A 25958-nucleotide genomic window follows, 5' to 3' on the forward strand; every position below is an offset into this window, starting at 1 on the left:
TGTGTGAAACACATAAATAAACTGAACAGTACAATGTGATAATTATTGTTATTAAGTAAGTTTTACAATTGTAAAGCCCATTGTCTATGGCTGTGAATGGTTTTGTTTCAGTGCCATGAACAGCGTTAGACATCTAATTCATTTTGTCTTGGAGGTTTGGCAGCAATCATTTGCTGCCAACCTCTCCCAATCAAAATGGATCGAACATCCATCAATGTCCTTCAATGAATTAAAAGTGTGAGATGCTCACCTCGAAGTAGCTTTCGATATACTCTGAAACAATGTGCTCTGACTTGGGTTTGTTCTGACAGTACACAACATACATATGCAGACGCCTTTCCTGCAGGACAGACAAATGTCTTGGTCAAAAATTGATTGAAACTTATCTGAAAGTCAAACTTGAACAATGCTTCACTGGGATATAAATGGAATTATTTCACGGAATCGCAAACACAAAAAATAAATGAATCGGAGTCTTGTGATTATTATTAGGAATGAAGTCAACTAAGCGGACACTTTTATAATAATAGGCTTTTAAAAGTAGGGCTGTCCAGAGACATACCCTGCATGCAGGTTACGTATAATTTAGCCATGTTTCCTTGTGTGTAACCGGAGCCCTTTTAGCACTCATGGGCAGCACCAAGCTGTACCTATAGCAACAAGGTTTGTTACTTGGAAACCGTTGAGCTGCTCAGCTTGAATATGGACATCTTGTAACACTGCATGTCCTGGATAGTTATTGCATTTGTAAGTACAATGCATAAGTGCTGCTGGTGCGTGCGCATATTTGGTGACGTAGCTCTTGCTAAAAGCAGAATGGATCCTCTGCTTTTGATTAGTTCGCCCTCTGCTTGTTTTCACAGTGTTACACCAGCCTTAGATTTTGTTGCACGTTTCTTCACTCCACCGCAAGTTGTTTTTCTCACCTACTGAGCCTCATCAACTTGTTTCAAGTGCTATGGAGAGTCGACTTCATCTTTATCAGACAAAGCAAAGTTGGCCAGATTAGTCAGTGTCTGTTCTGCGGACATGTGTTACCACTTAGCCAAAGCAAACAAATCTAATCTTGCAACCCAGTGTCCTGTGACTCCATAGCAGTCCAAAGTCGTCCATGCAGCAAAAATTACACTTTGTATGTAGGAGAGAACTAAACCAAAACAGAATTTAAAGCAAGAATATATTTTACGTGCAGACATGCACGTCAGGTTAAGACTACGAATCACGTTTACCCACTTTCATGCTTGTTTCGCTGAATGTATACGTACATGTTTAATGAAGAGCTGACCCAGTCGCTCTGGCTCCTCCACACACTTCTCCAGCTCTCCCAGAAAGTAGCTAGACAACACCAACATAAACACACATGTCATCATTCTCATGTGAGACAAGGTTTCTTTGTCATCTACCGAAAGCATTGCAGCAGGAAGAAGGGAACACAATCATGTGCTTACTCTTTGTGCCAGTCAAATATTTGGTGAATGTTTCCAAAAACAATCTTGTCTTTTCCCTTCATGTCCTCCGGTATAACTTTGGAGTTCATAGTGGCCATGTAGCCCTGCAAAAGAAGGATATCCTATACATTCGATGCATATTCCCTGGGCCAAACATTTCACCAGCATGGGAGACAAAGTATACAGAATATATGCATGGTTTGCCTTGAAAATGCATGTAGAGTATCTATCAGATTTGCACTCAACCTATAAAAAGGAAGGGCATTCGAGAAGATTGACCACATGTTGGTGAGTAAATGAACATTTGACTTAGGTTAACCAATAAAGATCGGATGAAAATTGAATTACTATGAGAGCAAATGTAGAGCAGGCACTTATTTTTAATGCACAATCTCACCAGTCTTGTATATGCAGGCAGAAAAAGCACCAAGAAGGAACTAACACAACTTATTTTTTCCAACATGGTACTTTCAGAGGAGATAAACCTCTGTATGAACCAGTTTTTTAAAATATCACAGGCACCAGCAGAGGCATTGCCTTAATGCTACCCAAAGCTCATAATTCCTTAAATATGTTTCAAACTGAAGACAGCCCCAGCAGGAGGAAAATGCCAAAATTGTGATGGTAAGGATTTTGAGTCATTTTCGCTTTACCTCAACTATGAGGCCCAGGTCTGCTACATAATGCTTCTCCGTCTCAATAAGCTCCTTCAGTACATACCTGAAAAGAGATAAATAGTGTAAGATAAGTGCATAACTCAGTTCATACTTTACACTGATATCGCGTTGACTCTTGAACAGGCCCTGTTGCTGTTTAGCTATTCACCTCCCAGTGCAATATAGTTTTGGAGCAAACATATTTGCTCAAATAAGGACCTGTGTCAAAGGTACGGGCTGGGGGTTGCAAGGGGCCGTCCAGGGGATCCAATTCGGTCCGTGGGGTTGTTCGGCATGACAGTTTTATTACGGGGCAGGGGGACAGCAGCTTTCACTATGGAAAGTTCCCACTTGTAGAGTGTAATCAGTCAAGCTGATGTTCTCAAGATGAATGTGGAAATACACATATGTCCATTTAAAAATCAGGTCTACTCTATGCATTCTTTCATGAGAGTGCAAGCAGAAGCAACTCCCACTGAGTCACTGGGTGATTTTGAGTACAAATGGTGACCAGTTCAAACTTTTTTTTTTCAACTTTATGCCTGAAGTGAGCCGGGAGTGCCTCCAGTCCCCTGCAACCTTAACACCGATAGATCTCAGATCAACATAATCTGTTATACTGAATTACACTGAATTTTACTTCAATTGGAAATTTTACATCTTTGAGAAGACTACCAGTTAATTGTCATTATTTAGTGCCACAGAAGGCAATAATCATCCAATTCATTTGAACTGCCAGGGCTGGCAGTAAACGTTCAATGGAATGGACATCTATCACTGTCAATAATTGCTAATGAGATCAAACATTTGTTTGATAAAAGCCACCCCATGTAAATCATTCAGTTTGAAATTGTATGGGCAAACCAACATTATTAAAAGAAGCTTCCATTGGATATTTATGGTGTATTTTTTATACTCAACAGCTGTAATTAGCTATATTTTAAATGCAGTTTCGGATCTAACGATGTCGTCTGAATCATTCAATTAAAAATATCGCTTGACTGCTCCAAGCTTTACTTAATGCCGTTGTTAACCTTATGCTATTGATGCAAAGTCCTACACAGCTCACTTGATGATGTTACGTGCCTCTTAGTCAAAGGTCAATTGTGCAAATGTTCTATTTGCCAAATCACCACATCGCTTTTAGATGCAAAATCACACACTAGCTGCCAGTCGCATCTTGCTTTCATGAGACTCAACACACTTTTACTGCCAGGTTTGTGAGCTCAAAAGCTTCTTATTGTCTTCCCTGCCACAAACATGACCGCAAAATAACGTGGCTATTCTCAAAGTGTGGTACGAGTACTACCAGTGGTAGGCGTGCTGCCTCTAGTAGTATGTAAAATTTTGACTAAATTAAAAGCTCAAACAACTTTTTTTCAATCAACAGTAGTACACTAATCAAGTTCACTTATATTGAACCTGAACTATGAAAGATTCACATTTAGCATATAAGAACTGTACATTTTCAATCATTTAGGAACATAATGCAATATCATTTAAACCTATATTTAAGTACATTATTTGTTTACTTATTTTTAAAATGTAAATGCAGTGTTTGTGCTGAAACGTAAGCTTATAATTGAATTGAATGCCTTTATTATCATTATACAAGTACAATGAGATTTAAAACTTCACCATAGAGTGTAGACATAAATAAGTATAGTCAGAAAAATGATATATGTACAATAAAAAAGAAGTGAGGTAAAAAAAAGTGACTAATGTGATTAGCAGTACTTGATCAATCTAGCTATGGTGTTTTAGTGTTTTATAAAATAACTGCTTTTTTTTGAACATTTGGCCTAATACACTAACATATTTTATCTTATTGCCTGCCATTGACAGGCGAAAAATATCCATTTTGAGCGACAGGCCGCTGCCTGCTTTTCCTAGTCAAACGGATTGGACCTCTAGTGTCATCAGTGGCACCCAGTGAGTTATTTCTAGGCTTAATATGGTACTTCACTGAAGGGGCAAGTATTTTTTGAGGTGGTACTTGCTGTAAAATATTGAAGGACCTCTAAAATAAAGGTTTACAGCAGGCAAACTTGTGTCAGGACCTTGATCAGAAAACTTACAAGCTTTTCTCCAGTGCACTCTTTCTTTCCTCCTCTGTGTCAGCGACCGAAGACCATTGACTCGATGTGTCGTCCATCAGGATTGAGACGCTGTCATCTGGTACAACAGAGGTAGACTGAGTGTCCAGAGTGTCCTGAGCACACAGTCACAAACGGACATTCAGAGAAAAGTATAAATCACAGGCGATGCACCGTTATTGTGGACTCATGTGGCAAATAATGTGCAGGAGCACCGATAAAGAGCAGGAGGTGCACTCTAATGACGCAGGTTGCCAAGGTGACGAGAGGCGGCGGCCACACATGAGGAATCGGGTGATAAGGAGATTGACACTCATCATCACTTGCAGAGAAATGGAAGGAAGAAGATGAGGAGATTATCATGAAAAGTTAGTAGAGGAGCTGATAAATGAAGCTAGTAAATGTCCTTGATTGAGTTTTGACTTTAGATGATGAGCCATACAATTATACCAGCGCAGTAAAGGACTGATTTATGACCTCATAAATGTTATTTTCTTGTTTACTATCTGACAATTTGAGCTAATAAGTGATGCATTAGGAATGCTTTGATTTCTGATGTAGCATTTACGACAACATGTCCTTCCTCGGCAGAGCACGGCCCAAGTGGTGCTGAACTAATCAACAGTGTTCAGTGCTATATAATGGCCCCCTTCTCATGCTGTTTTCCTGGAATTGACACTATTTCCTGAGGAAAAACATGGAGCCCAGGACTGTAGGAGTACATTCTGTATGCAGCTAGCACCAGTCTTGACTCAATACTCTGCATTGCTTGTTTTTATAGCCCATTTCTCTGTAACAAAAATGAACATATTAAGAAGTTATTGCTCTAATTTTAGATGGTAGTTTATTCACATTACTTTGATGGTATAAGCATAAATTTACAGCTGCCTGTCCAAATCCATGTGAACTGTCAGTCAAGCCAAGCAGAGGCTTCCCTACTTAAAACAAAACACAAAAAAATTCAAGCACAGACAGACAGAAACGTTTCAAAAATATACATCAAGAAGACCAATCACAGAGAGCATCACCGTATTTGGTAGATTAAGCACTCACTTTAAGTATGAAAAAAGTTATAGTTAAATTCCTTTGGTGACCTTTGACCAAAATTTAATCACCTCTCTCCTTTGATATTACAACTATTATATCTCCCAAGTTTGATAATCCCTTTCTATGTTCTGGAGTTATTCAAAATTTTCTTTTCTGATTGAAAAAAAGAGATATCCAAAAGGGTACAAAAGACTCTTTCTGTAGGATTCGCCTATGAGCGGAGGTAACTAATGCCTTTGAATTATATAGAGGCAGAAATATGGGTCTTCAATTCATTGGCAACCAGTGACGGCGGTAGACGTTCAATCCATTTGCAGTCAAAATGGATTGGACACCTATATCCCTGGATCAATGTGCCTATAGAGGAGAGCTCGAGCTTGGCTGACAGGTCGTCCCGGCCGGCTCCCTGATCTCATCCAGATGTTCTGTGGCAAAACCCATAGCAAGAATCAACAGTGCAAGTTTTTTTTTTTTAACTAAAGGCTATCAATAAGGAACAATATCTTTTATTAATGTGTTAAAATGTTTAAGATTAAGATCTCAGGATATATTGCCTGGTGTGGCTTTTATGAGGTCTTTGCTCACTCTGCTTTGGTACCATTTATCAGGCATGGGGTCCTCATATGATGAAGTCATTCAAATATATCTCTGTCCCTGGCGGTTGGTGGTAACGCTCATAGTTTGGCTTGGAAAAAGATCCAGCACGTTTTCCATTCTCTCATTATGTCCGAGTCAGTTGAAAAATGCATTTATGCAGGTTTTTGGTCAAACCCATCCCCCCGCCCCCTGCAAGCTAAAGACCACTTCGATGATATCTCACAAAACAGTCCCACTTATTTCCACTCAGTAAGACATTAGTCGGACAATGTGTTGCAATGTGGGTCAAGATGACTGCAAAAGGTGTGCATGACGATAACCATTTAGATGGAGTCATTTGTTGTGTCTCGCACAGTGCAATCACAATACATACCACTGACCAAGAAACAAGTATTACAAAACATGCATTTGGCAGGAAACGTCTGTGTAAGGGGGGTGTAGATTAGAGACAATGGTGTTTTAAAAAGAGAAAATGAAACAATGCATTCATGGTCAATGGAGGAGTGCATAGGAGTCAGAAAGCACAGCTTTAAAATGACTGCCACCTCCTTCGTTTTCTGCCTTTGAAGATTGGCAGACCAACGTGCTGATGTAATCTTATTAGGGTCCTTTGATGTGTTGCTGACACATTAAAATATTTCTTGCCTCGAGTGCTCACCTCTTTTTGTCTTGTTTTTTTATCAGCTAAAAAAAAATCCTTTGTTGTCATCATACACAGCTGCGTATAACAAAATTGGTGGTGCTACTCCACAAAGTGCGTTTTCCCAGTAAAAAATAAATAAATAGTAATATAAAAGTATAAAAAGTCACATCCTGGTTAGGTAAATTCTAAAATATTGCACAATCTAAAATATTGCACATTGTTATTGCATCCCCCAAAGTTATTGCGCAGAAAGAATTGTGTGTCGTGCTAACGCAAGTTCAGAGTCCTGATGGCTGTGGGAAAAAAAACTGTCCTTAAGTCTATTTGTCCGTGCTTTGTGAGACCTGTAGCGTCTGCCAGAGGGCAGCAGCTGGAACAGGTTGTGACCAGGGTGGTATTGGTCCCTGACAATGTTCCCGGCTCTGCTGAGGTAGCGAGGGCAGGCAATGTCATCCAGTGAGGGCAGAGAGCAGCCGATAATCTTCTGGGCAGTGTTGATCACTCTCTGCATGGCCCTTCTGTCTGCTGCCGTGCTTCCAGCGTACCACACTGTAATGCAGTATGCTCTCCACAGTGGCTCTATAGAAGGTTACCAGAAGCTTAGTGTCCAAGTTGTTCCTCCTGAGTACCCTCAGGAAATTGAGTCGTTTCTGGGCCTTCTTCAAAACTGCAGTGGTGTTGGTAGACCAGGAGAGCTTGTCTGTGATGTGGACCTCCAGGAATTTGAAGGACTGGACCCTGTCTACGCATACTCCATTTATGAGGAGTGGGGCCAGATCTGTGCTGCGTTTGCGAGTCCAGGATTATTTCTTTAGTTTCCGTGGTGTTTAGTGTGAGATTGTTCACCAAACACCACAAAGACAGTTTATTGACCTCATCTCTGTAAGCAGACTCATCCCCGCCTGAGATGAGTCCGACCACAGTGGTGTCATCAGCAAATTTGATGATGGAGTTAGACTGGTGGGTCGGTGTACAGTCGTATGTGTACAGGGAGTACAGGAGAGGACTCAGTGCACAGGCTTGAGGGGACTCATCTGTTCTCCTATCCAAAGGGAACTGTTTATCAATTTGTTTTAGGGATCAGCCATTGGTGAGCCCACTTAAGTAACCCAATCAACAATGAAATGGACAGGCAAAGCTGCACAAAGCGTTTCTGGTCTTTTGACATACTTTGAAAACTCCCCTACTCACAAATTGTCAGATTATGAGGACATACTGAATTGGCATCTTCTGTCAGAAGTTGGCCATTTTGTAAAGTTATAGTAAAGAAATCCATCCACAAACCGATTAGAGAAATTTGCATCTTTATCAGAGGGAGCTTTGTAATATTTTAAACTCCCCTGATATCTGTCTAGCATAACATATTTTGCTGTGGTTAAGCATTTATGTTACTTTTTCTTACCATGTGGAGCAATATTGTGTGTTTGTTTTTGCTCCGTAAATAAGCACCGCTACCACCAATAAAACTTGTCGCTGCTGCTATTTTACGAGAGGTCCATGGAGACAAGAGTACTTATGTATGGGAACCTTAGTCAGAAACGTTGAACTTGTGTTCCTCGAATACAAGGAAGGCTACATGTACGATGACTCTAAGAGTATGTGTAGTATTTTACAGACCTGCATGTGAGGCAGCGATGTGCAGCCAATCAACGAATCAGTTATGTAACCAGGGGACTGGAGCGTTGCCGGCGACAGATCTTCTGGGCTAGCTAAGCCGTCTTTCCACTCCTGCTGCGCACAAACACACACATCCACAGGTCAGGAAGACAGTGTCATGGGGTCTTAAAAGCACCGTGCCTTGCAGAAGCATACAATTGCACACACATTTTCGGTTGGTGGCAAAAGTGTTTCGGAGTGAAACCACATCACATTCTGTCACTGAATGTTTGGTGTAACTGTAACATTTTAGGTGTAAGACGGGAAGAGGAAGCCCTTCTCTAGCCCTTGTAATGCATACAATAGACAACAAACATCTGTTCTAGAGACAGTAGCCACCATTGTTCCCACCACAACTAGCCTAAAGTGTACCTATTATAAGGCAGTTGAAGCGTTATGTATTTGTGTTATGTGACTGGAAAAAAATGACATTTTTATGCTCACCAGTTCTGTATGTGTGACGGGCAGAATTGTGAGAGGCTCGTCAGACCTCAGGGAGCCGTGCAGATCCTGGCTTTGACTGTGGGAGGGAAGAGAAGGAGGCTTTTCCTCCAGTTTGCGAATCTGGCGCTCTCTTTTGGCCGCTGCCCCCGCACTGAGCTTGCGAACGGGATTTGTGAGCCATTTCTTTAGTGTGCTTACGGACTGCTTGGAGCCGGGGGAACTGGGGGCCGAGCTGCTCGAAGCCAGCGGAGGCAGGGAGGCCACTGAGGTTGAGATGCTACCCTCACTGGCTGCTGCCGAATAGGAGTCTGTAGAAAGAGCAGAGGTAAATCACGCCGGGTCTCCGAAAGTTGAATCAAGGTCAATCGCAACGCAACCTTACTCGCCATGTTCACAGATCAAGAATAGTGCTGGACTTTCGGCTTATGATAGAATGAATAACTCTGGGAGGAAAACAGAAACTGAAGCAAAAATGAGGCCAGTAGTGCAGGTCGCTAGGAGGTGGCTTGAGGACTGGAAGCGAGAGAAATAAAAACAAAGAGTGGATATATAAAAATAGCCTGCCCCCCTAAAACACAGCTGTGCTCCTGTGAGCTGACTCGCTGTTTACAGGAAGTCTACCATTTTGAGTTTGGATCCCATGATCAGATGAAAGGTAGAAGAATGTTCTGTTTAGTTCAGTCTAGAGCTACAGTGTGGTGACTAAAACACTCCACAGATATTGTAATCTCAGACGTACAATGGAAGTGGCAGTAAAGTTGGCCAGGAGAAGCGGACATCCATGATTTATTCATTTTAAAAAATGCTTGCTTTGATCTGTTTGTTCTTTTTGCTTTTCTTGTCCCTCATTTCCATCCGGCTGCATCTCCTCTAACTGCAGCTGCTTTTCTCAAACTCATTGTGTGTATTCAACTACACTTTATGTGCACATCTTTTTGTTTTTTGTTTTGTTTTGTTTTTTGCAATAACCTGAGTTATGCTGAGTTATGAACCTTGATTATTCCTTTTCTGCAGGTGGAAAAAAACTTTCTCCAACTTTCCATGAAGAAGAGACATTTACGATTACTGCTGAAATAAAAAAATCTTTAATTTTTTAAATTTGGGATGTAATTTATATTTAAATATTTACTTGGATATAATTCTACATTAAACTCATGGGTTTAACACACGGGTTTTCCCCAGGTCTTCCGGTTTCTTACCTAGATCCCTAAAACATGCACAGTAGGCTGGTTGAAGAGGTCAGGGGTGACCAGATCGCGATCTACTGGTAGATCGCCAAGGAACTATCAGTATCTCGCCCAGCGACCATTGGTAAATCGCATGACAATAACAATTTGATCCCCCCACCTCTGTTGATTTCCTTAGCTAGGCTCTTATGAATTTGGCATGTTCGCAGTAAGATTTAGCGTGAATCGAAAATTGATTTTCACACCGTTCCCTGCCACTCACATACTTTAATGCGAGGTATATATCATTCAGTGGCGGTCGGTGCATTTTCTCGTAGCGCCTTCAACGTATCAATCCAACCCTCAAAAACTATTTTATGGCTATAAAACCTCTACTGCAGCTAGAGATGCACCACATAAAAATAATCCATAAATCAATGAACAACAATGGGGTAAAATCCACTTCCTAGCAGCATTTCATGATTAAATACAAATACTGGAGCTTTTCACACATTAAAACCAGGCCAGAGGGGCGATTTTCCCGGGAAAAGACAGCGATGAACGTCAATGGCGTACGGGCAAACATTGCCCGAAAATGGGGTAAAATCCAGCCGAAAACAGCATTTATTGATTAAATACAAATACTGGAGCTTTTTAGACATCAGAACCGGGCCCGGAGTATCATTTTCCCGGTAAAAAGACAGCGATGAACGTCGATACGTCCATACGTGAAATGACAAAAAATGCACTAAAATTAGGTCAAATCCACTTCCTAGCAGCATTTATTGACTGAATACAAATACTGGAGCTTTTGAGACATTACAACCAGGCCAGGGGGTCATTTCCTCGGGAAAAGACAGCGATGGACGTCAATGGCGAAACGGCAAAAATTAAACTGGGGTAAAATCCACATCCTAGCAGCATTTAGTGATTAAATACAAACACTGGAGCTTTTCAGATATCAGAACCGGGCCCACAATTGAAATATCATTTAGGAATATAGATAGCCATATTATATTTAGGAATATAGCCATATTATACTCACCAAATATTATTTTTAGCTGTACACAATATCCATCCTCCTTTCTTCCTTCCTTCTTTCCTATCGCCATCGAAGCTAATGATGAAAGTCGAGCCTGTCCTGTCATATTTCCGGCATAGTCCGTTTTGAAAATGGCTTTAAATCAACACAACAATATACTATTTGCTTGTGCAGCTAAGTTAGCGCACTGAAAGTGCCGCACACACCATTTTCCCGGCTGTAACAGGCTTGCTAGCTTCGGAGTTGACCGCCCTTTCTTAATGATGTCCATTTTTTTCTGGAAAAGTCCGCCTGGAAAATAGCTTTGTGAGCGAATCTGCAACAGAATCCATTTGTTTTTGCTTCTGTCGGCCATTGTGGGTGGAGTTTGCGATCTCTGGCTGCTTACTATGGCTTTGGCCCGCCTACTAGCCAATGATAGTTGGTGAAAGCAATGACATATCCCAGCCAGCAAAATGCTAATGCATATGAAAAAGCATTGTGGGGTTGCCAAATCGAAATCTGATTGGTTAAAAGCAACAGTCTAGTTTAATGCTGCAGAGCCCGCAGAACTGATTGTGAAGGCTTTGAGGCAGATCTGATCTGGCAACAAATAATGGCTGAAATGTGATTGGTTAAATGCTTCAATATGAAAACACACATCTGGAAGCAGTGCAACCAGGGGGAAAAGCAATGAAAGGAAGCTAACAGACCATTTGGAATAATAAGTATTGATGGACAAAATATAATATGATTCAAATATTTCTTAGGCCAGCAGAGAAGGCCTTGAAGGCCCTGACGGCCCGCCACTGATATCATTACATATTTCCTGAGCTATATCATTGATAGATTGTGGAAGGTTAACTCCTTGAAAAGTAAATCTTCGAGCAAAAGTTTGAACACCCCTGCAGTAAGTCATGTGTGATACCTTTCCACAAATGTGGGATGTTAGAAGTGCCATCAGTGGATTGCGGTCAGGCACTTCTAGTTTCAGCAAACCCCTGTTGGTTAAAGTGTCTGTGGAACAAAAAGCTGCACCCGCAGCGGCCCTCCAGGACTGATTTGCCCACCCATGAATTCTAACTCTAACGACAAAGTAGATCGCGGGAGGATAGCTCATTGCAAAGTAGATGTTGGAGCAAAAAAGTGTGAGCGCCCCTGCTCTAAATTGTCCATAGCACTGAGTATGAGCGTGAATCATTATTTGTTTTATTGTGATTGGCTAGTAACCAATTCAGGGTGTCCCATACCTACTGCCCACAGTTGGCTGGTACAGGCTCCAGCATCCCCACGACAACTCTTGTGAGGATAAGCGGTACAGAAAATGAATGAATGAATAAAAAATAAATGTTTATGAGTTTGAGAATCAAATATTCTGTTATTGTAGTGTCACTGCATTCTGCTTTAATTCAAGTTTAAGAAAAAGTCCCAACTGGAATTGAAATTGGGGTTGTATAATGCACACATTCATCGCATCAACATCTGTCACCATGGCAACTCTGCCTTTTCCTGGATGACCCAGCAAAGCTAAAGCTCGATATGGTTATGAAACCTTCAGGAAGGTACTGTGATGATATCCGTGGCCGCTTTTAGTCACAGCAACAGGAAAGCACAAAGGAAACCGACGAGCTCACCCACAAAGCAACATGTTCCCCCGACAACACTGCTGGATTAGAAATTTGACATTATACACCCACACTGCAAAAATTAGGAAGAAAAAAGGCTTCCCACTCTCCCTCGGCTCTGCTATGTGCTGATACTACCTAACACTATTCATCATGATAATGGGGCTTCAAAGCAAAGCTTACCCACAGTGATTTAGATAACGCATCTTAAATATTACAATTGTGACAGTTATAAAGAAGCATAGCACCACAAGACAACTTGTTCTTCTCTTTTAGACTTGCTGTGGCTTACTCACGGGGCAAAGTGAACTGGCAACCCTCGAGACAAAAGTCAACAAATTACCTTTTGACTAGATTTTCTCAACCATTGGGAATATCAACAATCAATCACCTGATAATTAGGTGTTTTTAATGGCATCTTTAGAGGAAGCTCTCTAAATGTTGTTTCTGGGGAGTCGTACAAATATAAGTTATTATACAATATCTACCTATGGGTGGAAAAAGTGAGATTTAAATAGCAGTGAATTAACAGGACTCTGCTTGTTGACCACTCAATTTTGCCTCGGCCGTTCCACGACCATTAACTATTAATTCAATGCAGATGCGAAGGTTTTTTTTTCTTTTTTTGCACATGTTTAGTCCCAATTTCTTAGCTTTTCAATGCAATATAATTTGATTACCATCAATGCTACATTGCATGCAGTAACAATGGAGTTTTGAAGACACTGTTAAGGTTTCTGCCTAAATGCTTAAAATGACTCTTTACAACCATAACAAGTGGTTTCTTTGTACAGTTGTACCCCTACTTATGAAATTAACTTTCTCCAGAAATTGTTTCGTAACATGGATTTTAGCATTTAGAGACATATTTTACATAGATGTTATGTTGGACGTAGTGGTTGCCCTCCCGCACGAGCTGGCTCTTGCCTACAGCGCGTTAACCTCGGTTTCGGCATCATGGAGACACAGCTTCCTTCTACCCAATGGGAGGCCAGCGAGGTGTTGGGAGATAGCCAATGGGAAAGCAACTCTCCCACAAGAATTAAAAACAAACAAACAGACACAGGAAGTGTATTGACATTTCAAGTGATGTGTGATTTTGTTTGACATTTCGTAACTTGAATTTTTATTCCTTATCGTGGGGCAAAAGTTTCAACATCAAGGCTTTTCCTAACCTGAATATTTCATATGTAGAAGCATTCATAAGTAGAGGTACTACTGTATTTAAAACATGATCTCACCCCGCACCAAAAAATAGGAGGTTCTGGAGCAATTAATGGGTTTACAAAATGCTTTTACAAATTTCTGGCGTACCATGCATTATAAAGTGTTTTTGCTGATCATCCATCAGAGCAACTGGCAACCGTTTTGTGTCTAGATTTTAGGACCCCAAAGGAAAACACATTTTCACAACATCATTGTGCTGGAAGCATTCCCTTATTGTGCAAAATCCAATCAACAAGTGACTTGCCCAGTCATGCAAAAGCACCAAAATAAATCTAGAGGTAAACATTTAACTAAATCAAAATTGTTGAGCTTTGTGACCGAAAATTGGAGTGTAAGCAAACATGAATTCATACAAGCAAAACAGTTGAGTGAATCGATGGAGATGGATGAGCTGTGAGCATTCACCGTCTTTGTTTTGATCCAACTTTCCTTTCATATTGATCACTTTGTCTGGGAGAGCTGCTGAGTGGACAATCAGGCTAAAAGCGTCGACGGAAATGGAACATACTTGTTCACAGCCACCCCACTTTGGAGGTCTCTGTTGTCTTTATAGCTCAGTGAGGACCTTTGCAAAAATGAGCCTCTGGCAAAAAAGAGGCAGATGGTCTTGCAGTCATAACAGTTGGAAACCTATACAGTTGAGGCATTGAAAAACAATGACAGCAGCTTTAGATTGAAACTGTGGAAATCCAGCAGAAGACAGCATTACGTTTCTATTCCCCCTGCCTCACCCTGATGACACTGATGACTACTCTTTATCCCATGCGCTACCTACTGGTATATTGCATTTCACCTACTTAGAGGAAATGGACACTCAGCAAGGAGGATGAGCAAGCTAAAAGGGAGACAAGGCACTTATCACAGTCCTATGGACGGGAAAGCCAAGATGCTATTGTGATGGACTCCATAGATCACCAGCTGTCATTCCCAAGCAAAATAAATTTTGGAACTTTTTATGGTGCAGAGTATTACCATTGACTTGTGGGACATTCAGTCCTACGGGTTTAGAATCTAATGGCACAAATAGTTTACTTTGACTGCAGGAACTTTACACAAATTACAAGAGTGATTGTTACCAGAAGGCAAAATCAATGTTCCCTTTAATGAATGCAGGCAATTTCGCACGCTTGGTCCATAGCTTACACGCGATTTTATTTTCCTTGTTTGAATGTGTGATGACTCAATACAGGCAGTTGACTTTCCTCGCCTAACTTCCACCCTTCCTCTTTCCTCTCTCTTAAAGTTGCCCACCCCTGACCGCAGCCTTGTATATCCTCCCTCAAATGACCTGCCACAGTGCCCTCTGCATCTGTCTGCACTGCACTATTGCTGGGTCGTGCCCCCGGGATGTCAACACATAACTCCCTCATCGCATGCAAAGCAGAGTTCCACATTTTCTGAGCGCTGCACATACAGGCATAAGCAACTCGGCAGGTCAGGTAGCCCTTTGAGGTCAAATCTTCAGGTAGGATTATAAAAGCGCCCTCCCAGTTTCGGAAATTACAATATGCATTGCAATGATGTTGGGGGATGACAATAAAGGGAGACAGACAAGAGAAGACAGATTTCCTGTCTTCCCACTGACCCACTTTTAGAGTAGACACACTGACTGCCATGCTTCCAGCAGCACGCGGTCACTCTTAAGTAACGAAACAAGAAAGCTGTTCAGTGTTCAGCAAGAACCAAATCACCATAGGGCGAAAGACTTACATGGGTCTGTGTTTACTAAACCACTTATCTTGTTCTTATGAAACAATACCAAGTGATGAATAGATTAGTCACTGTTCGCCCGATGCAGGTGAACTGCTCCATTTCAAATGTCCAAGGTCGGATATTTACATCACCAGGGCTGCACAAAGATTATGGCCAACCTATGAAAGTCATCTTTTTTTGGTAAAAAGATGATGCTTCATCACTGGTGTGCATAAGTCAGTGGTGAGCCGCCAGGGCCTGAAAGGCCTTCTCTGCTGGCCTAAACAAATATCTGAATCATAGACTAATGCTAATTATATGATGTTCATGAATAATTATATAATAATTCCAAATGGTATGTCAACTTCCTTTCATTGATTTTCCCCTGATTGCGCAGCTTCCAGATTGTGTTTTTATATTTAAGCATTTAATCAATCATATTCCAGGCATTATTAGTTGCCAGAATCAGAAATCTATCCGGAATTCTTCATAAATGGCAGAATTCCTCAGTTATAAGTTTCTTTACAGTCATTTAAAAGTGATGTTATTGTATTTATTTAGTCTATTGAGATGTATTTGCTAAACTTTACACCATACATTACATACATACTCCTACATACCGGCAACAGCGGTCGTCAAGATGCAGGCTAAGAGAATCTGGAGACAAAGCCCAACCGACTTGGCCGTTGCGACTTGGAAAGACCACAGACAACTATTTATGCACAACTATTTCATTGGTATTAAATCTCCCTTTGCAGCTTTCCTGAAAGGAAAAGAAAAACGCAACTCCTTTGATGACTTTTGTAAAGAGATTTTACAGCTGTTGAAATCGATGTCTGAAAATTCAACCTACGAAGGTACTAAAAAGCTAATCAGCATTCAGCGCATATTGGGATGAGGTGTGCAGATGAACTGAACTGCGCACGAGAGAGCCACCAAAGCAGGCGTCCACGTCCAACCCTGACAAACAGATATGTTCCTGCAGCAAAAGACTTTCTGTGCTATGAATGCGGTTCTCTGTCAGACTTGATGGGCTTTCCAGACAAATATTATCATTCCTTTCCATGGCTCTCCACTTCATTTCCCACTCATCCCTATAGCAACGAGACCCAGGGGGAGAAAGTGAGGGACAGCCACACAAAAGATCAGCAAATGCACAGATAAGAAAACAACACAGGTGGGAACACACACACACACAAACACCGGACCTGGCATATTTATGCGTTATAATTAATTAGCATATCTTATTCATCAATATTTATACAGAAACCACTCAGAGTTATTTGCGAGATAATACTGTGAGCACAAATGATGGCTTCCTTTCAAATAGTAAATCCTCTGCACCTGTCAGCCTTTGACTATTCCTCTTCAAATCTTCCACTCAAACAGAACGCTTCAGCTTCTGGCCATTTGGAGGATTTCTCACAAATACACAAATCACTTCAGTGTATGAGTCGTTCATAAACTATACTACTAAGTATGACTTGAACCTAAAATAGGATGTTTTTTTTTCTTGTCAGTTTTTTACTTGTATTTGAGTCATGAAATAACAAAATCCTCAATACAGGACATTAAGGGCTACCAAGTGTTTTGGCAAACTTCAAACCATTAGACTGATGGCAAACCTGTGAGGTTGAGCGTACCAGTCACGTGCTTGCAATTGTGCACTTCTTCAAAACAAGATGGCGATGGCAGATGGAGGAGACCATCTCTTATTTTAGACATTTTATAAGGTGATGGAGAAGTCAGGCAGCAATTAATGGCAGCAGCTAACAATATAAATTCAAATTGTACTAAATTATTGCTACTGACCCTAAATGTTCTTTAAAAGTCTTTAAAACACAAAAGTCTTACTTAAATGTTCATGTTCTATCTATAATGAATGATCAGTAGTGTGGCCAAACGTCCTCTTTTCCTAGAAATGTCTACTTTTTAAACGGGGTCAGGGACGTGTAATATTTCAGTTAGATTATGAATAGATCATCTATAAAATAAAATAAAAAACAATTTCTGACCGTGACTACTTGCTGCTCGCCATCTATTCCTCTTTGAAGTCCGCTGGCTTTCACAATTATCTCCCTCTATTTAATCCGATTGAACTGATTTCTTTTTCTGAGAAAGTGTGAAGAGGAATAACTACTTAAGAAATCACCACTTAACTTGTTGCTACAGCATTCAGTCTGTTGAATCAGTCTGTTGCCCAAACAAATGGTATTAAAACACTGTAAAATGTATACATAATCAAACGAGTCTTAGCTGGATGGTGGAAAATAGGAAAATAAAAGTAAAAGAAATACAATGAACCATAAGACCCAAAGGGGGGTGGGTGGGATTGGTTGGAAATAAGTGGCTGCCTTGGCTCTCTTGTGCTGTGGGAGAATTCTTTCTAAACAAGGTATGGAATGTACTCCTGTGTTTCATAATTTGTTCCCCTTTTTGCCTTCTCTCCACAATTACAAATAGAGCCTTGAGGTTGAAGAAAGGACTTTAGAGTCGAGGTGCGCGAGAGCTTTAAAAATAAGTCTGAGCAAATGGAGCAAAAGTAAAGGTTGAGCAAAAAAAAGAGGTAGACCGCGAACATCACGAAACAGGAGAGGACATCATTAATAACTGGCTGGCTGGCCACACGCCGGACTGTCTGAAAGATGAAAAAGAGGAGGGGCAGGGGGCTAACGGGAAGACTAAATGAAGGATTCTAATGCTCCACTGGATTCTCAAATTCCACGCTGAAAAATCACCCAGCACTCAGCCCAAAATCCATGCCGGGAACAAGGGTTGTCACAGGTCACCTCGTCCTTTTCCTGTCTGTCCTTTCTTCGCATAATTGAGGCGATGAACCCAAAAAATATGGAGACTGGTTGCACAGCAAAGAAACTGGGTGAGAGATGACGAGGTGGGCTCAGGAGCAAAGATTAAAAATATCTCCGAACAGGAGGTCAGGCCGCGTCAATGCAGCAGCATACCATTCAATTCAGCTATTTTGGTTGCTTTTTCCATAATGTCCAAAGTCTGCCTTATAAGCTGAAGAGAAAAACAGGTTCTCCCGCTGAGACATAAAAAGGCACGCTGCTTGTCGCGACAATTTTCCCCCGCCTTTTGCCAGCAGGGCTGTTTTCTGTCAAATTGCAATTGATTTGTCATTTAAAAAAATAGCCATGTCTTAAGACTTAGGCACACAGAAACTGCTCGAGGATATTGTTGAATAGTTTATATTGAATTGTGAAGTGCTAAGATACCACAAAAAAGAGCCACTGAACTCATTATAAAGGCAGAAGCAAAAGTTCTCATCTCATCTCATTTTCTGAACCGCTTTATCCTCATTAGGGTTGAGGGGTGCTGGAGCCAATCCCAGCTGTCCGCGGGCCAGAGGTGGGGGACACCCTGAATCGGTGGCCAGCCGATCGCAGGAGAAAAGGAGACGGACGACCATGCACACTCGCACCCATAGCTAGGGGAAATTTAGGGTGTCCAATCAGCCTACCATGCATGTTTTCGGATTGTGGAAGGAAACCGGAGTACCCGGAGGAAAACCACGCAGGCCCAGGGAGAACATGCAAACTCCACACAGGTGGATCGACCTGAACTTGAACCCAGGACCCCAGAACTGTGAGGCTGACGCACTAACCACTCGCCCCGCCGAGCCGCCGAGGCAAAAGTTCTTAAACAAAAATAAAATGACTGTAAGATACTTTGGTAAGACCCAAGTCATTCAGAAACACAAATAGTCTTTGCACATTTTTTGATGATCCGTTTCCTTCAATTCCATTGATTCATTACCTCTGTCTGAGAGTTAGTGTCTCTGCAAGATGGCTGAATAGCTGATTTCCAGGCTTGTGTTCACCTTGATGGCGAAAAAAGGTCATTTTTGATTAATTGTCTTTTTATTTGGGCTCACATTCCTAGTGCGCATAGAACAAGAGTGGTGCTTGGAGGTATCCTGGTGCTAACCTATTACATGCATCAGTCAACACTCAAGCTGTGCTTTTTCACTTGGTGCAATACAACACAAAAGTGTGATAATGAAGAAAAACAGAACATTGTGTCAGTACACACTTTGAAACCTTGTTTTTGAAACCATTGTCATTGTTGGGGCGGCCCGGTGAAAGAGTCGTTAGCAGGTCCACCTCACAGTTGTGAGATTGAGGAATCAATCCCTTGCTGGGTGTTGGTTTTCTACGGGTACTCCAGTTTCCTCCCGCACGCCAAAAATATGCATGGTAGGCTAGTCAAACAGTCGAAATTGACTCTTAGTGTGAGCATGAACGCCCTGCAATTGGCTGGCAAGGAGTTGAGGTTGTCCCCAACCTACAGTCCATTAACATCACCAAGATCGAGTGTAACATATTTGGATTTTGTCTTTCCTTTCTCTTTTTTTCCCACCTGTCCATTTTCCCGTTATCTCCACCACCAGTTCAGTTGAGTAGTTCTCAGATCAATAATTCCTCCCAAATGCACTGCATAAACTGATGGCTCAGGTTACTTTATTGTGCTTCCCCTCACGCTGCCATTGCCAACATTAACAAAAAATGGTACAACGTAATTAGTAATAAGTAGTTTATTGGAGTATAGTGCCATATTTTTGCAAAAGACATTCTGAGAACTTAATCAGAAAAAGACTGAATTATTTGAATTAAAGAATGCAATGGTAGTTGAAGACGAGGATGAGCCGCTATATGAGTGACAATGACATCCTTTCGAGTTTTTATGTAATGGGAACACAACTGTGAAAATGAAAGGCTTGTATCGTGTGACCAGCTGGTGCATGCGTGTCATCCGACACGAAAGTACTCTTTATTATGTTCAATTAGAAAATGACTCATGCGGTGCACTGAAATTCTGTACACGTCAATGGCTTGTTTGTTGTTAAAATACACGAAATACCCTTTAAAATAAAACCAGTTAAAAATAAACAAGGGCCCAACAGAACCATCTCTTGGGAAAATTGACTTGAAAATAAATCTTTAAAACTAACTCTCGTTACTCTTACTGGGTGCTTAGGGTTGATGTGTCATAAACAGTTGATCCACAAGAATGGAGTGGCATAAAAACACTAAAAGATTCCATGACTGACCAGGAAAGAAAGTTTATGGCCATCGTCTGAGAAGAAAGGCCAGGATGCAGAGATGCTTCACAGCATCTGGGGATGAGCAACATGCTCAAACTCAAATCAGATGAGCTACTTTGAAAACAACTACGACTGACACATTAATAGAAATCCACCATAAAACATTAGGCAAGTGAACACAACATGACTGTATTGACTAAATGTAAAAAATGCATACAAGATTTTTCGGACTATGTCTACTATACTAGTGGCCTATGGACCGAAAATTACAAAAACTAAATTGATTAAAAAAAATCTCAAGACAATTTTGATATGAAGCAGAACAGAAAGGTGCTTTCCAAGAGACAGATCTAAGAGCAACCCATGTGGTGTTGTCAGACAAAGTACATTCAACCGCCCCAGAATGCCTTGCGCACTGTGTTTTGTTTTATATTATCAATAAACACAAACATTTTTATTACTAGAATTCATGTGTTGTGTTACATTAGGATACCCTACCACTATTCAGCCTGTTCTCTATTTTAAATTTCCTTTCAAGAGGTAATTACTGTTATTACTATTAGATTCTATCAAAAAAAATCTCCCCCCATAAAATGCGACTTGTACTCCAGTGCGAGTATTTGGTTTTTTTAAACTGACGATATCGTCCGAACTGGTTTTCATTATTCTACAACAAGAACCATGAGGTTCTATTCTAATCATAGATTTTGCTTCACTGTAGAAACTGGATATGATCCCCAAAACAACCCTATTATTAAACTAATGATTTTACATGGGAAAGTACTTTACATACAGCACATCAAATTTTGAAGAAGGAAGCTGTGCATTAAAAATGTCCTGATCTACAATCTAAATTTGTTCTGTGGCTATGCTCAAAACATCTTCCTGCATTTAATCAAATAGTCATTCATGTAATGTGAAGAATCTGAATTCAAACTACAAGTAGGAGCGATGAAAATATATATCGAGATTCCTCTTCACATTTCAAAACATTATCATGAAGGTTTTGCTTCAAAAATATATCATGCTTTATATAATTCCCCAGCTGCTCTCTTTCTTTCATTGGGACTTCTGACAAAATATACTGGTTCAACCCCCCCCAAACGCACATGATTCCATATCATCATCTAAGTGCCAGTGAATTTGCTATGATAACATGCGAGAGGTGCAGTGGGGAGCTGCAGGCTATGGAAAATGAGAATATCTATTACATAAGAGATTAAACTCAAGGAATCCTTGGTATTTATCCAGGAACGCCAGCCAATAACATTAAAGCCTTCTTTATGAGACCCCCTATATATGCAAGGCCTCAGCAGTAGGTTGCCCATTTATCCCTTTCATACAGGCGTGCAAAAGGGTGCGAACACACAACTGAAACATCACAGCACATGTTGCCACCAGATGATTAACTTAGTGAGGTGATCACTCAAAATAGATGACTCATATACTCCAGTGGTCAAACGCTACACGGACTTCTGACTTTTGTGTCCAACGATAGTATTGACTCCACGCCACCCGCTGCTTTTACTCAGCCGCAATGTTGCCTAATGGACTACTACCTTTCCCTCTGTGCTTCATTACAACATTACAACCAGGCAGTCCAAGTTGATGGGTCAAGGGGGAGGGGGTCAGCTGTGTTTTGGGTACTGAGGAACGCCCCCCCCCCCCTCCCCCCCCACTGCGATTTATCCAGCCACGTGCCACGCATTCCTGACTGACACGCTCTTCAGCTGGAAGACACTTTCACATAAACACTAATCCCGAATTGTTTTCAATAGAAGAACGAATGATGCATATCCTCTTTTCCTGTTTCTAGTCTGCTCCTATTATTTGAGCAATACTTAGTGTAAGTGTGTCACACCTGTTGCAAGAGGATTGAGGCTAGAGATGTTCACGTGAGGTAATCATAGGAGGAACAAAAGTAAAGACAAGGAGCAAACGTGGAAGAGATGAGAAAGTCTGACACTGACCTCTGACTCTAGCGTAGCAGCAGCCGCACTTAGTCAGGACTTTTCGGAATAAGTGTTGGCAGCCACAGCAGCCTCGGTGGTGGCGGTGGTGATGGTGACCCCCTTTCATGCTTTTGGAGCATGAGCAGAAGTGGGCATGGCCCGCTCCAATTCCTTACCCCCCTCAAAGTTCAAATGCCAACCAGAATGAAAAAGCAGGTCAGTGTGGTCTGCTCCTTAGTTGCGCCCTGACGGTTCAAGTCCTGAGGAGTTCACAATAGAAGCCGCAAAGAATCCAACAAAGAGGCTATTAACAGCCTCACAAAGATCCAACACAGTATATGGTCCTGTCGTCCGTCTTCATCTTTGGCTCGCCTTTGGTTTCATGTGTTGCTCTCGCCTCGGTGAACTGTCTGGTCAAATGACGGACTGCTTCAGCTGAGAGAGAGGAGAGAGGCAGAGAGAGGGGCAAAAGACAGAGTAGGGGGAGGGTTGAGTTTGGAGGGTGGAGTCTACACACTCCCCTCACTGGCTGTTTCAGGATAAGGTTCAGACTCCCCTAATTTTCTCTCTTCCTGTACGCCCCCCACCAACAAACCACGGCCGTCGCCTCCGGCTCTTCTTTCCTTCTCAGCTGTTTTTCCTCTGCTCTCCCCTCACTTTCACTCTGTCTGCTCGATTATCCCCCGTCTACCAAAACTTCCATGCACATGAGCAGATAAAAAGTGCATCTGCACTTTCCGATTTGATCATGCATGACAAAGACACCTCTGCTGACAAAGTACATTGTGAACAGAGGAGAAGCCATGTTAGGTCGTAGGTGTAACATACTGCAGTTTTCTTTCAAGTGCCATCCAAGAATGCTTTTGCTTTAGACAGCCAGTGCCAAAGTTCAATTATGAACAAGAATCCAACAGACCAAGCTTTTCTTCTCTCTTCGTGTTTTCTTGGGATCTCAAATTTCACAATGTTTGCCAATTGGCCTGACCATGCAGCTTTAAATTCAGTGAATGTCTAATGTGTTAGAACAGACAAAGAAATCCCAGAACTCCACGCATCAAGAGAAAAGCAAGCTACACTTAAGATCTTCGTTTTTAGGTGCAGTTTTTTAGAATCAAATGACTAAACATAAATAAGGGTCCAACATTTGATCTTCGCACAGCCCCAATGTTTTTGTGAGTCCATCCGACCTGCCTCAGGATGGCAGACCACCTGTAGGCAGACCTGCCATGGATCTTCACATTCAACATCTACCTGGAAATATTGTCCGAAACCTGCTGAACAGACAGCTCACAAGATTGGCATATATGACACCATGATACAGTTCCTGGCACCCTTCTCAAAGCCTTTGATGACCAGTGGACCAAAACTCCACAGACTTGGTCAGCAACCCAATCAACTTAATGGAACGGTTATATGTTGGACTCATGCACTACGTAAATGGTGGCCACATCAGACACTGACTGCTTTTCTAAACACTCCAGCCACCACAAATTGGAAGTTCAGAAAAAAATATTTAATATTACTAAATGCAGTGGCCCGGTGGGTAGTTGGTTAGCACATCGGCCTCGCAGATCGAAAAGTCAACCCTAGCTGGGTTCCAACCTTCCTGTGGGGAATTTGCATGTTCTCCCCAGCCCTGGGTTGGTTTTCTGCGGGTATTCCAGTTTCCTCCCACATCCCAAAATGTATGGTAGGCTGATTGAACACTAAATTGCCCCTAAGTATGAGTGAGAGAGTAAATGGTTGTCTGTCTCCTTGTGCCATGCGATTTGCTAGCCACCATTTCAGGGTGTCCCCCGCCACCGGTGCCCGTAGTTGGCTGGGATAGGCTCCAGCACCACTCTTGTGATTGTTACGGAAAATGAATGAATGAATTACCAAATGAAATGCATAAGCTATACAAACTGGAATCTAGAATACAATCCAGCTTGAAGCATTAACTCCAAAACTGGTCAATCAAATCCCCATTCATTTACTAGGGAAGTCCAGCAGCATTCAACATTTATGAGTGGTGTGACTGTACAATACACCCAGTAGAGGGCACAAGGACCTGTTGCGTAACTAACATCAATACTGTATGCAAAGTATAGCCTAGCTTTGCTTGATAATCAGTGCTGCTCATTAAAGTGCTTTCATTATTTGTTCAAACCTATTGTAACCCAGGCCATTTAGCGAGTAACTTACTCATTTGGTACTAATTAAATGACCTTATCAGTCTTCGACATGGAGGAATTATCAAAAATTATGTGCCGAAAAATGAAAAAATATGCTTATCTCCCTCCCACTTGAAGGGAGAGTGGGAGACGATGTGAGATGAGCATTAACACCAATTTGTCTCTCTGCTTTTATTTTTTTACCCTAAGCTCTCAATGACATCCTCTCGCACGCACTACCACGCATACACACGCAACACTAAAACCCAACATTACACAGTATCAATATAATTATATTATAAAAGAAACACTCGGGGATGTGGTTTAGGAAAGAAAATGATTGAAATTTATTGATTTTCTACTGCGCCCTTGTTTCTATTTTCCAGGACCATTTGACACTTGATTGGATAAAAGCAAATTTGATCATCATAGCACGAGTTTTAACTCAGCAGAATCACACGCATTTCACCAAGCACTCTCCATTGACATTAGCCTCTCAGCGATCTGATATTCTGCCAAAGAATGCTTGCTTAGATTTTTTTTTTCTGTCTTACTCCCCTTGCCTGTTTTCCTTTACCTCCCTTTTTTCTCTCCCTTCTTCTCTAAACTATGAGCCAATTAAGGAAAACCGGCATCCTTGACATGTTGACAGGAGGAGGTGGTTTTAGGCTTTGGACAAAATGCCATCAAGAAGCAGGAGTCACTGTCATGTTTCTTGTCATATTGTCCTGGGAGTACTCGCCGTTTCTGCCCAATTACAGCAACAGCAGATGTTGTAGGTGTACAGCAAAATGTGTTTTTTCCTAGACCATGCAGAAGCAGACATTCACTCTAGAGACATCACAAATTGCAGAACTATATGCCTCAGCCTTTCACATTCTGGAAATTATTTCCAGCTGTTTCGAGTAGAGAATTGAGTTGGTTTTCTTTGTTTATGTGGTCATTTGCCAGTGAGAGTTTTAGTGCGTGATTCTCTATGAGTGAGAACCTTTACATAATATGAGGATTGACGCAACATATTCTTCACATTCTAAACGTTTTGGCTAATTTGACTGTAAGCTATCTTTCAAATTAATTTCCATGAGCAATTTAGGGTCCAACACCGCCGTCGGCTTTCGTTGCACAACACACAAACAGACTTGACACTGTCAATATATTTTGACTAAAGCTAATTCCAGTACTGGGAAAGTTACTTCTAAACTGCAATACAATGCTGACTTAACCTACAAATCTTTTTGAGATCCACATTGTTGTTGAGAATTTTCTTTTTTCTTTGTCATGACAATAAAAATGTGGTCTTACGTAGTTGCAGAATTTTATTTTGTCTTTGCGACTCAATGTGGCATACACTATTTCATTATTATTACCCACGCAGAGTTTTGTGTGACATGAGACAATGCTATTTATCCCTTGGACCATCCAATGCAATGTAATGCAGCTTCAGGTTGATCTCTTCCCGTTTAAGGTCAC

The 25958-nt window shown here is 41.3% G+C and overlaps 1 protein-coding gene across 9 annotated transcripts in view; it reads right to left on the reverse strand.

Moving 5' to 3' along the window:
* arhgef25a (Rho guanine nucleotide exchange factor (GEF) 25a) overlaps nt 1-25958 on the reverse strand; it is a 57914-nt gene that overhangs the window by 22905 nt on the left and 9051 nt on the right. For 5 of the 9 annotated variants that reach the window (XR_013300493.1, XR_013300496.1, XM_077601985.1 and 2 more), the window contains 7 exons: nt 8588-8895; nt 8105-8218; nt 4183-4316; nt 2102-2168; nt 1449-1552; nt 1266-1335; nt 251-340 (listed from right to left, as the gene is read on the reverse strand). Coding sequence is in view for 7 of the 9 variants with exons in the window: in XM_077601985.1 (XP_077458111.1) it covers nt 251-340; nt 1266-1335; nt 1449-1552; nt 2102-2168; nt 4183-4316; nt 8105-8218; nt 8588-8895 (887 nt within the window). In the remaining 2 variants the exon portion in view is untranslated. Of the gene's footprint in view, nt 1-250; nt 341-1265; nt 1336-1448; nt 1553-2101; nt 2169-4182; nt 4317-8104; nt 8219-8587; nt 8896-22353; nt 22771-25958 lie in introns of those variants that run through there. The other 4 variants (XM_077601992.1, XM_077602015.1, XM_077602006.1 and 1 more) reach the window with 4 other exon arrangements.

The sequence above is a fragment of the Stigmatopora argus genome, chromosome 1 (assembly GCF_051989625.1).
Source record: "Stigmatopora argus isolate UIUO_Sarg chromosome 1, RoL_Sarg_1.0, whole genome shotgun sequence".
Taxonomy (NCBI): Eukaryota; Metazoa; Chordata; class Actinopteri; order Syngnathiformes; family Syngnathidae; genus Stigmatopora; species Stigmatopora argus.